Source organism: Impatiens glandulifera, chromosome 9 (genome assembly GCF_907164915.1).
Source record: "Impatiens glandulifera chromosome 9, dImpGla2.1, whole genome shotgun sequence".
Classification (NCBI taxonomy): Eukaryota; Viridiplantae; Streptophyta; class Magnoliopsida; order Ericales; family Balsaminaceae; genus Impatiens; species Impatiens glandulifera.
In genome coordinates this window covers 6,410,592-6,430,072 of record NC_061870.1, presented here as the reverse complement: position 1 = coordinate 6,430,072, position 19,481 = coordinate 6,410,592, and the positions used below count along the sequence as shown (strand labels likewise).

The 19,481-nt window shown below is 33.4% G+C and overlaps 1 protein-coding gene and 1 pseudogene across 1 annotated transcript; both read left to right on the top strand.

Moving 5' to 3' along the window:
• The first annotated feature begins 219 nt into the window (after positions 1 to 219).
• LOC124915234 (dihydroorotate dehydrogenase (quinone), mitochondrial) lies at positions 220 to 5,986 on the top strand. Its single transcript, XM_047455911.1, has 11 exons — positions 220 to 600; positions 909 to 991; positions 2,166 to 2,489; positions 2,839 to 3,091; positions 3,569 to 3,649; positions 4,095 to 4,202; positions 4,337 to 4,366; positions 4,431 to 4,568; positions 4,956 to 4,993; positions 5,080 to 5,179; positions 5,544 to 5,986. Exons 1-11 carry the CDS (start codon positions 439 to 441, stop codon positions 5,616 to 5,618), a joined length of 1,392 nt encoding a protein of 463 aa, XP_047311867.1. The 5' UTR covers positions 220 to 438; the 3' UTR covers positions 5,619 to 5,986.
• A 269-nt stretch (positions 5,987 to 6,255) lies between these two features.
• LOC124916777 lies at positions 6,256 to 7,918 on the top strand (annotated as a pseudogene).
• Positions 7,919 to 19,481: the final 11,563 nt, after the last annotated feature.

Below are 19,481 nucleotides of genomic sequence, written 5' to 3'. Positions count from 1 at the left end.
TATATATATATATTATTATAAAAGTTTATTTAAAAAAAAATTATAATAATTAATTGTATATATATATAATTAAAGTTAAATTATTAATTTACTGTGAATTTTCATTAATCATTACTTTGTATGAAAGTATATATACTGGGTAAATATATATAATATTATATTAAACCCTAGCCGTGGATACCCAGACATAAACACACAGCCGCTCTCTTATGTCTTAAATATTCCGAGTTCTTTCTTTCTTTCCTGAAGATCTAAGCTGTCTTAAATCCTACCATCTTACTTAAGCCATGGGGCATATCTAATCCGATAAATGAGAAAGAAGAATCGTCTGCAACCCTATTCTTCATCTCCAGTTACTTGATCTAAGAATTGTCTTTGTAGATTAGTTTCCATTCGGGGTCGATCATTGAAAGTTTCTGTGAGTGAACTTGGTAGACTATGGCGTCGAGGACTACTCTTAAATTTTTGCGGGACAGTTTGACCCGGAAGTTAAAATCGCAAGTGGGAGTTGGAGTCGGAGGTTGCAGGAACTCTTCTGTATCCCCATTTACTTCTGCTGCCGAAGTTGGGCCATCGAAGCTTCCTCACTCTTCCAAAAAGGTTAGTTTTTATTTGCATGGCGACATCAGTTGTTATCCTCCTTGTTCTGAATTAGGAACGGCTATGATAATTGCAAAAAGTACAATCTTTTTTGCACTTTAAGGAAGTGGGCATGATTAAGTAATTTTATTTGCTCCTTTTCCGGGCTTCTCTTAGAATTATTTGCCGCAGGTTGTTGTCTACTTTACTTCTAAAGCTCTTAATTTTTGTCAGGCTTTGTACATGGTACTGTAAAATCATCTAATTGCTAGTAAAGGAAACTTATTTCAACGCTAAACTCTTGGGTTATATATTGCCATGAACTGCAGGGGAGATTACTCACAGCGGCTGGAATTGGCTTGCTAATATCTGGAGGAGCGTATGCAAGTACCGTGGATGAAGCAACTTTTTGGTATTTGCTACCTTTTCCTTCTCATTTTTTTTAAGTTGTGTTAAGTCGAAGGTAGGCTTATGTATTCCAAACATATCTCCTTGTCTTAACTCGTTGAGAGATGCTTCAATTTGAAACATTTCAGTTGTGTTATCAGTAGCATCCTTGGTCCCTTTTGCAGTTCCATATAGCAAATATTCTTCCCATGAAACCTCATTTGTCATGGAGTTGAATAATCAATACATAATTGTATGGTTACATCTTCCATTCCTCGTAAGTTGAGTCTCCCTTTGCAGGGATGATCTCTTATGTCCAAAACTCATCTTTACCCTTTCCTGGCACAAACATCATAACTATTGGGATCATTGAAGATAATTGATCCCATTCAGTTTCTAACTTGTATTTGTGTTAAGAGGATGGCTTAGCAGTAGCTAGAGATAAGAATGTTGTGCAAACTTCAGATTGGATGAAGTTTGAAAAGACGCTCCATATTCTTCCATAGGTTGAATGTCGATGTTAAAATTAGTGCTAGGGTTTGTATAGAGGTTGAAGTAGAATTTTCAAGTTCGTTTAAGGCTTCTCACAAATGAGGCTCTGACACCATGTAAAAATAATAGTGTTTAATTGTGAGAAATTTTATTCAGGAGTCATGCACTTTAAATACACAACAATTCTAGGATATTATACCCTTTCCTATAATAATATGGAATAACTAATTTTAGTATGATTATCTTTTAACTTATATAGATAATAAAATAACAAGGTCATTATCATTTACATTATATATTAAGAGTAATCCTAATACTTATAATTTATCTCGAATATTCAACACCGAGTATATGTGCACAAGGGGATTTGTTATTTTGAGAAGAGAATATCGTAAAACAGGAGAAGATTTTTTTAGAAGCCCCATTTGTTAAAATCTCACATTAGAAGCCTTGATTGAACTTCTTGGGAGTTATCTTATATTTTGAATAGGGAATTCTTGAGTTTACACATTAAATCTATTTTATATGTGAATTTGTTGAGATGATTCTGTTCTAAACTAATTCTATTCTGGTTCCTCCTGACATTTAATAGACCTTTCTGTTTTCAATTTGATTGAACACTGATATCATGTTCCATGGTGCTTCCGGTTGTCATGAGTTTGTAATAGACCATGTTTTTTCTAAGGAATCCTTTTCGTTTTCTCCAGCGGTTGGCTTTTCTCAGCGACAAAGCTGGTGAACCCATTCTTTGCACTACTTGACGCAGAGGTTGCTCACAGATTAGCAGTCTCAGCTGCTTCTCGTGGATGGGTTCCTAAGGAGACAAGGACCGATCCATCAATATTAGGGATTGAAGTCTGGGGTAGAAGATTTTCAAATCCAATAGGCCTTGCAGCTGGTTTCGATAAAAATGCAGAGGCTGTTGAAGGCTTACTTGGGTTAGGCTTTGGCTTTGTAGAAGTTGGATCAGTGACTCCTATTCCACAAGACGGAAACCCTAAGCCTCGTATATTCAGATTGCGAGAAGAAGGGTACGATTTATTTTAATGCCTTACATACAACACAGTGTGTTGAAACTTCTGCTAATATGATTTGAAAACACTTAAGATTGTTGTTCATGTATCTGAATCCAATTCCAAATACAAAATCACTTGGAAACTAAACATAGTTAGAGATAGATTCAAAAATTTATTTGTTGTTTCTCATCTGGTTCCGGGTACAAAAACAAAAATTATATGTAAAATTAATTGGTTGTTTCTGTATCTCGATACAGATTCAAAATATTTATTGGTTGTTTCTTTGACATTTGAAACCGTAGGTTAATAGTTAGATTGGTTAAAATTAATTTGTACTATAGTTTTGATGAGCTTCTTGTTGCAGAGCTATAATAAACAGGTGTGGCTTCAATAGTGAAGGCATTGTTGTTGTTGCAAAGCGTTTGGGTGCCCAGCATGGTAAAAGAAAACTCGATGAAACTTCGAGCACTTCAACTTTGCCTAGTGATGAAAAACAAGGAGGGAAAGCTGGTCCTGGTATTCTTGGGGTTAATCTTGGCAAGAACAAAATAAGTGAAGATGCATCTGCTGATTACGTACAAGGCGTTCATACATTATCGCAATATGCAGACTATTTGGTATATTTTATCTTCTGCTTATGTTAATGGTACCTACTGTTTGTTACACCGCAAGATATGTGCATTTTGTTGATTGGCCATTTCAACAAATTAGAATGTGATATTAGTGGCCCCATTTGTAAACATATGGATGTAGAAATTCTGGATCAAGAAATCTATCTGGATGAGATTAAGATTATATTGAGAATTTATTGGTTGTTTTCTCTTCTGGATCCTGACACATGAACAAAAACACAAAAACTGTAAGTGTTTCTAAATGAGGTCCACTTATGCATTCCTCTCTTTAGAGATTACCTTTCTTATCATCTGCTCCTTTAATTTTCATTATGGGATGAAATGGATTCAATTCTGTCTTGCAACACCTCTTCCCGCTTTCATCTTTTTTGAGTTACCATTGGTTGTTTTTCTCCTATTTTTTTAGGTTGTTAACTACATATGTGATTAACATTTTCTGTTCCATATCTTACTAATTTGTAGGTTATTAATGTTTCATCGCCTAATACCCCTGGTTTGCGCCAGCTTCAGGGGAGAAAACAGTTAAAAGACCTTGTTAAGAAGGTAAATATTCTACATGACTCTTGGCTACATGTCCTTTAATTAAGCTAATATTATTTTTATTTGATAGTGATGAGAAATAGCTATTTCGGAGGGAAGGTAAATAATAGAATGTAATCTATTTAGCCTGTATGGAAATTAGTATTTTTCATCACAATTGCATTAAAGAATTGCCAAACTTAAATTGAAATTGATTTATTTTTTGTTGGCATAAGATTATTTTTCGGATCATGATCAAAATTATAGTGTGATAGTTTGTTTTAGATAGTATAAAGATTATTTCTGAATCACGATACAAGTTATAATGTGTTTTTTGGCTTTGTTTTGTATATTATTTTGTTGACCATTCTGATCTTGACAAACATAACAAATAAAAAATATTTCGGGATCATGATTCAGTTGAAAAATTTGCATATCACACCGCCTACTAATTTCACCTTTACTGAAGGTTCAAGCTGCTCGAGATGAAATGCAATGGGGGGAGGAGGGCCCACCTCCTATGCTTGTGAAAATTGCTCCTGACTTGTCTAAACAGGACCTTGAAGATATTGCTGTGGTGCGTAAGCTCTCATGCTTCTAAATCTTTTGTGACCAAATTTGATGGAGAATAAGGATGTTCAGGCATATAGCTGAATCCAATTCATTAGTAATGGCTAATTGACTGTCTTATGCTTTAATTTTTTCTTGTAGGTAGCTCTGGCACTTCGTGTGGATGGACTGGTACGGTGTTATCTTAGACTTGTCCTAATCTTAATGGTAATTTTATTTTTCTTGAAATCATCAGATTATATCGAATACAACCATTTCAAGACCAGATCCTGCGAGTAAAAACCCTTTGGCCGAAGAATCCGGTGGCCTGAGTGGGAAACCCCTCTTGGATATGTCCACCAATATCCTGAAGCAGATGTATGTCTTAACCAAGGTGAGTGCTATTTGTCTTATAATTGATGTTAACCAAGGATAGCTTATAAAACTTCATTGTATTTTATAAAAGTTTAGTTTTAATCTTTACTAAAATTATCAGGCTAAAAATATTACTTTAGATTAGTTTATAAAATTTATGCAAGGTTTAATTTGAATAAACTGGTATACAATTATAAATTGAATTGAAATAAAGTTTTAAGAATTATTTATTTTTAAAAAAGAAGTCAAAGAGTCAATTTTTTATACATATGCTTAAAGACATATAAGTTCTAGCATACTTGATGTATTCCACTTTTGTAAATAAAAAAGAACTTTCGCTGTTTCAAACTTAGTATTTTAAGCCAGGCATCACTTGTTTATACAATTCTAAACTCCTTGTTTGCAGGGAAAGATTCCTTTAATTGGATGTGGAGGAATTAGCAGGTTCTAATTGCTGTCATGATCATATTTGTTTGTTATCTTCATCTATTATTGCATTCATTGATATTATGTGCATATATTTGGTTCAGTGGTGAAGATGCTTATAAGAAAATAAGAGCAGGTGCAACCCTTGTTCAGCTTTATACAGCGTTTGCCTATGGTGGACCTGCTCTTATTCCTGAGATTAAGGTATTCTTCATTCCACTTCTTAAGTTTACAACTCTACTTAAAGCTCAAGCTGTTTCTGCTCAACAATTATATGATACTAAATTAAATAACTCACAAGTTCATGGAAACATTTGAAACTACTTAACCCACTCTCGTCAGTTGAACTATAAGGAGGTCTGATTCTCATTGAAAACACCAGATTAAAGTTGGAGGTCATTGCAATGGTTTTTGTGTGAAAAGCTGACCTGGACACTCGGGTTAAAAAAATAAAAATTGGAACTGCATAAAAGTTTAATGCTTTTTTTTGTTGTGCATTTTGTGAATGTGAGGATGACAAAATTTGTTACCAAAAGTGTTTCTACTGAACATATTTTTGTTTTCCTAGGCTGAACTGGCTAAATGCTTAGAAAAGGATGGTTTCAAGTCTGTTTATGAGGCAATTGGAGCTGATTTCAGATAGTTTTACTGACTGAATGGACAATCAATCAGCTGCAGAGTTTGTTTATGAAGCAGTTTTGAACAATTCTTTTAGTTATGACAGAAGCCAAAGCACTGCCCCTTTCAGATTTGTGTCAAAATAACCCTTTGCGGAAACAGAGTACAAAGAACATAAAGGTGGCGGCTAAATCTATTCGACATCTTGATGTTCTCATTGTATATTTACCAATTATTCTCTCAAATTTTGTCAGCTCTCCGCATGTCATGAGACTGTTGGCTTTTAACATTATCATTCTATTTTTCATGTGATATTGGTTTTTCTGTTTACCTGTTACATAAGCATTGAGATTCATATTTGGTTCAAGACAGTTATGCTGCCATTTCTATTTTGTGAATGCTTAACTAAGGACCAAAATTTATTAATTAAAAGAGTTATTAATTAATCAATAAATTAATAATTATTAATTTATATATTAATTAATATTTTATTAATTTATAGTAAAATACTTAGTTTACAAATACCTTTAAGTTTTTACTTAATTATTGTATATAATACATTATATATCAAATGAATAGCTCAATTTGAAATTTGAAAGAAACTTTCAATCTCTCAACTTATTATGCGTTCAATGTATCATTTTATAGATCAAAATACACCCATGGCTTCCCATATTAAAGGTGTGAAAAAACAACAATGACAAACGAGATTTGAAGAACATTAAAGGTGTGAAAAAAACAACAATGACAGACGAGATTTGAAGAACATTATGCAAGCACAACAAGGATAATTCAAGTCTCACTCAAAAGCAATTGCAAGAATGGGTTCATAGTAACTATGGTTTGCAGGTGAGTCAAGCGACAATATCGAATACAATTAAGTGGTCTTTAGAGTATCTCTCACTTGCTCCCGAAAGAGGCGATGTTAAGCGACACAAACCGGCAAAATTTCCTGACCTAGAAAAATCTCTTTATGAATGTATTCTTCAATATCAAGAACATGTGAATATGACAGGTGGACTAATCATCGAGAAGGCAAAAAAGTTCATGAAAGATATGTATCTAGTGGATGCTCCAGACTTTACTTTTTCTATTGGTTGGCTTTGAAAGTTCAAAGCAAGATATGGAATTAACAATTTTCGGCGTTTCGGAGAGAGTGGATATGTTGAAATGGAGGGCATGGAGGACAAATTAAAATCCATAAGAGATAAAGTTGATCAGTTTGAAATGAAAGACATATTTAATATTGTTGAAACATGTTTGTTTTTTATTAACAAAATCAGCCCTGTATTTTATTTTATATTTTGTACTTTAGTGATGTAATTATTTACATGTTTGTTTTTTAGACTTTAACTGGATCATTCCCTTGCAACAATGCAGCTTGAAGGGAAAAAACAAGACAAGGAAAGACTAATTGTTGTTATTTGCTGTAATGAGGATGGTTCGGAAAAACTTCCTTTATGGATTATTGGGAAATATGCTAAACCAAGGTGCTTGAAGAATGTAAACTTGAACAGTCTGAACTGTGAGTACCGTGTTAACAAACGAGCTTGGATGTCTGGTATGTTATTTGAAGAATATGTTCGCCAACTTGATAAAAAAATGGTTGGAAGAAAAATTCTCTTGATTGTGGATAATTGCCCTGCTCATCCAAAAATTATTGAAGGATTACGAAATGTTGAATTATTCTTTTTGCCACCAAACACAACTTCAAAAATTCAACCTTGTGACGCGGGGATCATACGAGCTTTTAAGATGCATTATCGTCGTCGATTTTATAGAAGTCTTTTGAAGGGTTATGAATTAGGGGTTCAAAATTCAGCAAAAATAAATGTGTTAGATGTAATGAATCTTGCAATTTCAGCATAGACTATGGATGTTCGTGCAAATATAATTGCAAACTGCTTTCGTCATTGTAAACTTCGATCAACAGATAACGTGAGTTTTGAGAACTCAAATGAAGGTGGCGAAAACACTCAAGAACTCCAAAATTTGATCAAAGAGTTGGGTTATCGCAATGCAATGGATGTCGAAGATGTTCTGACTTACCCATAAAAAAATGTAGTTGCACAATTGTTGACTGATGAAGAAATTATTGAAAGCGTTATTGGAATTAATAAAGATGATATAGATGAAGAAGATGATGAAAGTTCTACAATGGAGCCCCCTTCGCGAAACGAAGCTATTAAAACGACAATCACATTGAACAATTTCTTGTTGAGATATGAGAAAACAACACCAGAAGTTCTTACCATGTTAAGGAAAATTAGAGACAACATTCAAGAGGAAATTGATTTTAACAAAAAACAAAAGACAATTGAGTCATTTTTCAAGAAACCTTCATAAATCATTCATGTAATATGCTATATATAAGAAATTATTAATTTATATTTTATATGGGTTTAAAGAAATTATTAAAAATGTATTATCTTATAATTTTAGCGAATTATTAATTTAGCACTCTATCCTCGAGTTGGGAACGACCAAAAATATTATCTTAGAGAGTTTATTAAATAATTGAGTATTAATTTATCGAGTTTCTATTATAATACATTTTCATTGATACCTATTTTTGCTGCTTAAAATTGTAGACTGATTGACTAATCCATGAACCAAGCAATAATATGATTGAACAGACAAGGATTCATATAATCAACTAACTCTTTTTGGATATCTTAACTTTTGGAAGTAAGTTTTTATGTTTATAATTTGTTTAAAAAGTTTAAAACTAATGATTAATATGTTAATGCATAATTATTACTTCACTAAAATAATGATTAATATGTTAATGCATAATTATAACTTCACTAAAATTGTTAATTCTTTATACCATAACAACCTTAACAACTTTTAAATCATACTTCAAACATTTATGAACGGTTCTACTTGAGAAAAAGCCTAAGAACAATCACCAAAAATTTAAAACTTTTGAACTAAAATTTGAGTTTTTTTTATGTTAGGGAAGAATGAAAAATTTAACAAATTATAAGGTTTTTATGAAGTATGATAAGAGTTTCTACATCACAATTTCGAAGAAGGTAACTTAGAACATTAATTATACACTAACTTAAAATAATAAAAGTTAAATTTGATTAAAATAGTAGATTATAAGAAGGATGAAGGTTTATTAAAGGTGAAAAGTCTTAAAAAAATAAATTCAAAAAGCAAGAAATGGCAATTCCTACTATAACGATTCCTTTTCTCTACAATATCTGCGTCTCGAAACCTAATTTTACCCGTAGAAGCTAAATTTTAGATTTCCCCCCTTTTGCCCCAGAAAATAATCTGGACAAATTCTTCTTTTGTGTTGAAGGGTATTGTTTGATTAGTTTACCCTAGCGGTTAGATTTCCTAAGTTAGATAGAGTCTAGTTAGGAAGAGACTAGGTCATGATTAACCTCAAACCTTAACCTTTGATCTTCATCGGAATCGGCAAGAAGTCACGCTCCAAACGAACTCTGAGTTCATCTCAGAATGCAGTAAGGTCTTCTCTAAAGCTTACGGTCACCAAGAAAATATTGTGGATGGACAAATTATAAGTGCCTTTAACGAACGTCGGAATACAGAAAGAAACTATCCATCGGAATCTCAATCTACAAGGAATTTCTAATTCCATTTTTTTGAACGCTGAGTTTTGCTTCTCCATTGGACTACGACTAATCTCACGGATTAAGCACATAGCCCGCAAACACACTTAACTATTTAACTAGGCGTAAAACTTGTCGTCTGACGAGCTCAAACCCATGACCTTAGGGAGGCTCTGTTGTTGCCGCTAAGCTAGAAAAAGAGATAAATGTGGCCACAGGGGGTTAAGCACATAACTCGCAAACCCACTTAACCATTTAACCAGGTGAAGAACTTGCCGTCTGACAGACTCGAATCCAAGACCTCTCAAGGAGGCTGAGATATCCACATCTTTTTGCCGTTAAACTAGAAGAAATGATAATTCCATTTATTAATCCATTCATTTATTGTGAACTGCGATCTCAAGATACTGCATTTAGCGTCATGGTGAGCCTCTGCAGCGACGAGCTCCAACAGAAGCGAAGGCAAAGCGATATGAAACTCCATCAGAAAATCAACATCCAAATTGAGGAAACAAAGCTCTACTCTCGACTTCTCTGTGGGATTCTACTTGCATTTAGACAAGCAGTAGACCATGAACTCTAGAAGTGTCTTCCAAGTAGGCGAAGTCAGAAGCATCTTGTCGCAGTAGGCATCTTTGGAAATTGGCGATTACAGAAGAAATCGGGAACATCCAAGGAGGAAGAGGATGAACTTTTCGAGTTCACTTTCCCATAATTCCTTATTTTTGATTTCCTAAAGATTTTAGGTGAATTCACTTTGTCCCTCAACACCTTTAATTCCTTAAAATTTATCCTTTTACCTTGTGCAATTAACAGAAAAATTTCAATTTTGAATTATTTTCAATGAATATGGAGTAATTTGATCATTGGACTATTGTTCACGTCTAATTCGACCCCAAACTTTATATTTGTCTAATTTTGGATATAAAGTTTCAATTTTCATATTTTTGGGAAATCCTTTAGGCTTGTTTCGTTTTTTTTACACCAACAACCTTGTTTAATCAATTGGAACCTCTAAATCATTTTAAAAAAATTCCAAAAATTCAAGGATGGTCAAAAATATTATTTTTCCATAATCTTTTGGGCTAATTTAAAAAACGGCTTATTTTGAAACGCTTATTTCTTGAGCTCTATGGCCCGAAAATTATGAATTTTTTGCAACAGGTTCAAAAAATTGTTTTTGACCTTCTTGAAACTTTTTAGAATTTTCGAATTTCAGAAGAAAAAAAACACTCATTTTAGGGAGTCATATTGATAGTCTCATAACCCTGAAAAGTTCCGGATTCAAGTGAAAAGTGTTTCCAAAAATATGTTCGGCACGCACAAAGACTTTTCAAGATTTTCCAATCTTTTGGGAAAATTCATATTTCGATTTTCGCATACTTCGGGACTCCAATTCTTGTATTCGATCTTTAATCCATCTCCTGATACACTCGTAAAATCTTTTGTGTACCAGGATTCACAATTTAGATCAACAAGAAAACTTCCAAGAGAATATGCAAAGTGATGAGTTTACATATTGTTGTTCACATGTACCCAGATAGAGCATTCAAGGTTCTGTTATATCTTCTTATGTCTAGGAAAAACCTAACGAGAGTTTAGAGTCATTTTTGAATTAAGCATATAATATCATGATAAATACACTTAAGACATGATAATAGAAACTTAGAGAATTCTAATGGCTTGATATCAGTCTTTATCAAAATCTAATCAGAATATATATTCATCTTTGAACGATGAGTAGGGATACCCCTTCTAGATCAGATAAAAGGTTAGAATATACATAAGCAAAATAATTCTGAACTCAAAATACAAATGTGTAACATACCTTAATAATCAAATGGCCAACTACATTCGAGTAGAGACTATCCCACGGGATATGCGTATATGACATAGTTGCTACGATCCTGTCCTCATGCGTAACCAAGCATCAGACCCTTAATCATACTCCAATTTTTTTTTCTTTAGTTTCTTTGTGAAGTAAACAAAGTGGCGACTCTTAAAGTCAACCGAATTACTAAGTTTTATACAATACTAACCTGGAACCTATATGGACTAAGCGAGAAAGGTTTATGATATACAACTCCACTTTGGTTCCTCATCTTAAACAGATAAGACAACATTTTATATGGATAGTCTTCTTATCTACATTTTGCGAGATTTGAGAGGAAGGTAAGCCATAGGGTTCTATAGCATAACTTTCATTGAAAAAATCTTTCTTTCTAAAAGTGTATGAATCATGTTTACCATTCAATTCCTGCGTTGCATCCCCTTCGTGGACATATCACTCAAAAGGATAGCTAAGGTATGTGACCAACCAATTTCGGATCGCACAAACCGCTCTTAAAGACGGAACATTCAAATGGATGGATCTACTATTAGGAACATATCATTTCATTCCCTAAAATAAAAGACATTAGACGAACCCTAAAATTGGTAGACGCTATAGGAAACCCGCGTATCAGAAATCATTTGGTAGATGTTCAGGAAGGAGAGGCGAAATAAACTCATACAATTTAGAATTTTTTAAATCCTTAAGTTTCGTTTGATTTCTTATTTCACCAAACAACTTTGTTTATTTGATTTATACCTCTAAATTATTTGAGAAAAATCTTAAAAAAATATAAAGTGGTGAAGAATATTATTTTTGACAATATTAAAAAATTTCCAAAATTTTTAGTAAATGCTTGGAAATATTTTTAACTTTGTGATACCATAACTCAAGTTTCATAACTCTAAAAATCACAAAATTAATTCTCCATGGTCTTGAAAATATTCTTAACCACCACAAAAAATTCTAAAGTTTTGGAGCACATTTGGGAAAGCACCTATCTTCATAGTGTCATAAATAGTTTTATAACTTTGAAAATTTTAAACAAAATCCTTGCATTCGTCTAAAAATATTCTTGAATACAGAATAGTTTTCATTACTTTTGGAATTCTTTTAAAAAATCACTCTATTTAGTAGTGTCATAAATGGAGTTTCATAAATCCAAAAATTTCCAAAGAAATTCGAGAATGTTTCTAAAATTTTCTCCCACGAACTGTGCAAATGAATCTTGATTTTTTTCCTTTCTTGTTTGAGCTCTCATTCTTGATTAGGAAATGTGCGTAATTCATTTACATTTAACCTTGTCTGTAACATATGTATTTTTATATTCATTTTAGGAAAGGAATAGGGTTAGCTCTTCTTAGACACTAGTTAAGATACTCATAATAACACAATAGTTCTGAACTCAAAACACAAGTGTAACAATGCTTCAAAATATTCAAATGGACAACTATTTCGGAGTAGAGACCGTCCGTTTAGGATGTACCTGTGAGTCATACTACCGATACCCTTTCCCACACATAACCAATCACTGAAGACTTAAAAATGAATTCTCTATTTTTTTCCATTAGTTTCTTTAAGAAGAAAACTAAGTTGGTCACCCTAAAGTTAATTACATCAATTTTTCAATGTGCGTGTCAATCTAAAACTTGTACGTGCCAAGTACAAACACTCCTGTTAGAAAAATCCTATTTTCGATACCTCATCTCATTTAAGATGAGACAACTCCCGAGAGAGTGGTCTTCTCGTCTACTATTACGTGAATTGAAAGGAAGGTAAGTCAATGAATTATCTAACAAAGAAAACATTCGAAATTATTTTTCTAAAATAGTACACGGATCAAGCACGCTATAAATACCCCTCGTACTCTTACCAGTGGGAGCATACGAGTGGAAGGTAAGGCATGTGACTCAAACAAACTTTGGGATACGAACCTCCCTTAAGGATTGGACTTTGAAAGTGAAATTTTGAAAAAAAAATTCCATCCATTCCTTAGAAGGGGAAATAATAGACGAACCGATAAATGCGTACACCCATGCATATAATGGTCACGAGTTCATCCTAATCGCAATTGACTACTGTATTTCACTAAATAGGTAAAGACAACTTCATATAATGCTCTCAAATCATCCCATGTAGCCAAGTTTATTCAAAATAACATCATCAATATATATGGCACCCCCCACGCTATGATATTTAATAATGACATATAATTTCATGGTGAGGTGCTCAAGCTCGTAGAAAAATTGAAGATTGAACATCACAAGTCTTTTCCCTATCAACCTTAAATCAATGGAGCAATTGAAGACACAAACAAGAATGGATAACCATCCTTAAGAAAACCACACATACATATAAGTACTGGCATGAAAAGTTTAATTACGCGTCATGGGGTTACCGAATGACTATTAGGACAACAATATGTGAGATGACTTATTCTTTGGTTTATGGTGGAGGTTGTTCAACCCATCGAAATTAAACTCCCCATCTCGAGAGTGCTTCTCGAAAGTCATGTCACTAAAGAAGACTAAACTCGGTCTCACTATGATAACTTGTGTTCATGGAAGATAGAAGGATCAGTGATATGTGCAAGATGCAAGCCTACGAACGATGAATGTCCAAGGCGTTCAACAAGAAGACTTGAGAGCTTCAAGTCCTAAGAGGGAAATTATAGCTGCAATCAGAAGGACCCTACATCATCAAACACATATTTTATGGAGATAGTTTATTTGGCAACTCTTGATGACGACAATTCTCTTCTCCGTTCAATCTCGATACTCTCATGAAGTAATATGTCTAAGACAAGATAACTAAATCAAGACATGGACATCTCTCAAGATCGATGACGGGCATTTAAAATCTTTCATTAAAAATTGAGAATAATTAATGAGTGTCTAAACACTTTACCCAAAGATAAACCGGAATATGTTTACCAAAGAAATACAAATTTTCCTCCATCTTGAGACATCTCTCAAACGCATACATTAAGACCCCTAGTCCAAACTAGGGACATTTTTATCAAGATCATGCATAGAACCCTTAATTTAGACTAAGAACATTTTTAAAATTCTCATCAAAAAATCCTTTAGCTTAAATGTTAAGGTAATTTCTAATATTTCTCATCCTAAAACCCAAGATAAGACATCTTATCTTATAGGTTCAGTCATATTCATTAAAATCCTTTTCGTTTTTTGAATTAGAGCGGATTGCAATCCATATTTGTCAAAAATAAACAAGGATCGCGAAACTAGTAAACTTTATGACCAACTCTTAGACGAAGAACTATTTTAGATGCGTAGTTCAAAAATCTATAAAATTCACATAGATGAACATCTATCTTAGATTTCCTTCTGTATCTTGCGATCATTAATTTTTTTGGATCCAAAGAAGCTCATTAAGATCGAAACATGTCCCTAAGATAAGTGGACTAGGAGAATCGTATGGCTTTCAAAAAAACATTCGAAAGAGAGATTAATTTGAATCTCCTAGCAACCGAGTAAAAAAATAAATGAGGTAAAGTATCCATCAAAGGTTGAGACATTGAAATCACCATCGGATAATTCACTAGGTGTACCGATTCTATAAGATATATTGATGATACTATAAAAAAAGAGTAAGAGAAAAAAATAATACTTCCGTGTAGGTTGATGCATTGAAATTACCACTAGGTATTAGCTCGATTACAAAATAAAATACATACTCCCAAAGGTTGAGATATTGAAATCATTATTTGTGCCTCCTACAAAAAATTTTCTTCAAACAATAATGTATCGATTCTATTGGCTCACTCATGCTGTTAGTTTTAATATTCTCTCGAAAAAAACAACAGAAGTCGACGAGATTTTGAACACTCGGCCCAAGGCAATTACCTTATTGAAAAAATAAAATTCCATCATGAGCCAAAATCCAATCACTAGATAACCAATTCAAAGCGATCCCTCACGAACGATTGAGAATCCACTATTAATGACCTTTATTTGGTGAGAAAAAGTAAAGGCGAGTAAAACAAATCTCCTCTAAAATAATTCAAAACTTTTCACGAGTTTTAAAATGTTGAAAACGTTTCGATCTGGAGTTATCAATGCGACGAAGGGATTAAAGTCTTTATGCATTTGCGCATCACGAAATTAAAACGACATAGTCATACTAGGGGTATTTTTCAAGTATACGTTTAATTTCCCTAACACTATAGTTGGAGGCATTTTTTTATCATGCATTAATCTCCCTAGCCTAGGCTAGCGGCACATTCACGCACCATGCACCCAAATGCCCTAGTAATAATATGGGCATTTTTCGAGCATTCATTCAACCGCTCTAGCTCAAGCTAGTGGTACATCTACGCATCATGAATTCAAAACGTCCTAGTTGTACTAATGAAAAATTACCCAATTTTTTCTTCGTTTCGCTTCCATTTTTCCTCTTAATGAAAACTATCCTGTCTTTAAGGGCGATTGGTGCGATCCGGAAATTATTGACCACATCACTTACCTTCCTCATGTGCTCCCGTTGTAGGAGATGAAATATTTTTATGGTAGGTTCGACCCGTGTACTGTTTTTTTAAGAGAAAATGTTTTTCATTTTAAGGCGAACTATGTAGAGAACCCTTTGACTTACCTTCCAATGCATCCCGTAAAAGGTGGAAAAGAATGAGGAACCGAAAATGTAGTAATTTAACATAGGCCTTTTGAATTGGCCCTTATAGGTTTTAAATCGATCCACTCACGAATGTATCAATTTAATTGACTTTAAAATTGTCACTTTACTTTTTTTCTCAAAGAAACTAAAGAAAAGAAAATCAGTGATTCGTTTTAAGAGTTTTGTGTTTGGTGACGTATTAAGAAAGGCCTTACATCGCTATATTCTATACGCCTATCTTTATAGACAATCTCTACTCCTAAGTAATTGGCCATTTAATGCTTGAAATATTTTTACGTTTTCGTTCTGAGTTCAGAACTTTTTTGCTTGTGTAAGAATATCTTAATCATTATGTAAAGGGGCTAACCCTATTCATGAAGTACTTGACGAGGATAAAGAAATGAAAAATCATAGAGCACCATTCTCAAGGAAAAAAAGAATCATGATTCTCGGGGGATAACAAATGAGTGTAAACGATGTGGATAAGGATTCGAATCAAAGATTAAAAGTTTGTTCATTTTAAAAGAAGAGAAGAGAATAAACTAATCCAAAGTCCTGAGTGTTTTACTTGAAATTCTTGGACAAGGGCATACTTGTAAATATCCCCAAAGCCTTCTTTTCCCCTTGTTAACTTATCATTAATTCTGAATTCCCTTCTTTTTTCAATTTTATTTTGGTGACTCTCTTTTAAATTAGTCAACACGTCCTCTTTTTCGATCCATTGAGCGTGAAATTTTTATGGCGGATTTATAACTCAAAAATCTTGAATCCTCTTTTTAAATCCCCTTTTTGAATCAACCTAAAAAGTGAATCCTAGATCAATTTACAATTTTCCAAAGTTTCACTTTTATCCACCCTTCAGTTCCTTCACAATTTTGAACCATCAACTTCATAAGCTCGTAACTTTGGACTCAGGACTCTTCACATGATGGGTGAGTAGGCATTGGAAAGGTATGGATCTCTAAAACAATATTTTTGTTTTAGGAAATTTCCAACAAGGTCCGTGTTGATCATAAAAACCGACTGCATAGGGACATGCTATTTCATGCACCCATTTCACTACGGGCGACCTAGGGTGAGTTGTATAGTGAACCAGGAGGTCTACTTGGTATCATTAGAAATATTAATCAAATGTATTTATAATGATAGATCATTCACCCAATATCGTTTTAGTGGTTCGAAAGATATGAATTTTAGAAGTGTATCCTACCTCCAGTTAGCCTCTAGGATCTAGACCTGGAGCATTGACCCTCTTGTGTTGATCAGGCGAGTGCCTTAATCTTCAATCCCAAGGTTCGAGACTAATTCCATTCAAAGGTATGTGGATCAGCTTCCCAAACCAATTTGAATTACCTAAAACCATAAAATACAACTCGAGTTAAGAATTTTTAAGTGGAAGGATGTCCAAGTTGATCTTCATAAGAATACTTTTCATTCATGTCGACATTTCACCAACTTGGGAAAACAATATGGAAATCGGGATGAACTTTCATTAAGGGGAATCTTTTCTATTTCAAAACATCCAAGATGATTGAATTCCATCAAGTATTGAAGCTGGAATGAATTTATTTGTAGCTTGAATGGGCTCCAAATGTGCAAATTCATCTTTTTTTTTCAAATAACCCTTTTCAAATAATACAAATCCTTTTTTAAATGGTGGTCAAACTTTTCCTCCAACTGGTTTACATGTACTTGATCTTTCTTTGACTCAAGTTGACTCACCGATTGGCAGGTTGACTCGTTAGTTTGACCCGTTTCATTGGTTCCTCCTCTTTTGAGCATCTTTTGCACATATTTACAAATAAAAATATTATACTCAAAATTCCAGATTTTTCAAAATGTACAATATGAACGTGTCACGAGTTCCGACAATCAAATCGTTATAAAAAACGATAATTGGACCCATAGTCAGGCTTTAAAATGGCCCTTCGATACATTTTCTCAAGCAATAATATTATACTCAAAATTCACGATTTTTTGTACCGATTATTTTAAAGGTAGAAGATGACTCAGGAATTGAGCATTTTTGAAATTTATCCTACGGATCATCGTTTTTAGACTTTTCTTAGCCAGTTTTCAAAAGATTTTCATGTTTTTTTTATTTTCCCGGTCCAATAAACAAGCATGAGAATTCTATTAGACCGAGTTTTTTTTATTAGATATCTAGAGTGTAAAAAGGGGTGTCTAAAAGGGTACTTTTTTAAAATGCATTCTATTTTCCAAAACCCAGGCTAGTGACACATTCACACCTTGTATTCAAATCGCCTTAATTATACTAGGGACATTTTTAAAACATGCATTTAGTTATCCAAGACTTGTAAAACCATGCATAGCTCTAGTTAGAAGACATTACAACTCTTCATGATATTTTTCCAACATGCATTGAGAGATTATCTTCACTATATATGTAGAATTATAAAGAGAAAAGAGAGAAATTTTATTACTTGTTTATTGGTTGTTTTTCTTACAAAAGACATCTAGTGCTTAAATAGTAAAAATTACATTTGCAGAAAAGGAAATGATAAAATAGTAAAATCATGTAATTGATTTGACAATCAACGTCCAATTAGAAAATCAATTAGTCTAATTGATTGATTTAAAAATCAATTAGTCTAATTGATTGATTTGCTATTGACTTTCTCAACATTCCATTCTTAGTCAATTAGCAACTCAATTAGTCTACTTGATTGATTTGATATTGACTTTCCATATTTGAGATAATTTTACACTCCCCCTCAAGTTGGGTAATAGATGTTGAGATTGCCCAACTTGCCACATACTTCCTCAAATCGAATTAGAAGAGATTTGATGAGAATGTTAGCCACCTAATAGGAAATGCCTTGGGCAGCTATGAGAGTGGAGAGGATGTTGTCGAGGAGATGGAAATGTTGATGACATTCTTTCAATTTGACTGATTCAAATCTATGATTCACTTAGTTAGAGGAGTGACTCTTGGTTCTTGACACTTGGCTCTTACTCTTGGCTTTTGGCTCTTGGCTCTTGGCTCTTGGCTCTTGGCTCTTGGCTCTTGGCTCTTGGCTCTTGGCTCTTGGCTCTTGGCTCTTGGCTCAGCTCTTGAAGTGAAAAGTAATAATTTTTTAAGAGATAAAATGTTGGAAGAAATTTGTCGAGACAAAAGTCGATGCTTGCCAAAAAAAAGAGAAAAAATAAATCTGTCGAGACACGAAGACGATGTTCGTTACAGATTCGACAAAAGTATGAAAAAAAAACGCACTGGGATTTGTGATAAATAATATTTAGAGAAATATGAGATCATAGAATCATTTGAGTTCTCCTCCAATGACTATTTCTACCATTGGAGGAGGCAACAGAAAATTGTGAGTCGGTTTCTTCAAGATGAAAAAACCCACTCTGATAGCATATAGAAATTTAAAGAAAAGATAGAAATTTTATTGCTTGTTTATTGGTTGTTTTTCTTACATAAGACGTCTAGTGATTAAATAGTAAAAATTACATTTGCAGAAAAGGAAATAATTAAATAGTAAAATAATGTAATTGATTTGACAATCAACGGCCAATTAGAAAATCAATTAGTCTAATTAATTGATTTACAAATCAATTAGTCTAATTGATTGATTTGCCACTGATTTTCTCAACATTCCATTCTTAGTCATTTAGCAACTCAATTAGTCTACTTGATTTATTTGCTATTGACTTTCCATATTTGAGATAATTCTACACCCCCTCAAGTTAAGTAATAGATGTTGAGATTTTCCAACTTGCCACATACTTCCTCAAATCGACTTAGAAGAGATTTGATGAGAATGTTAGCCACCTAATAGGAAATGCCTTGGATAGCTATGAGAGTGGAGAG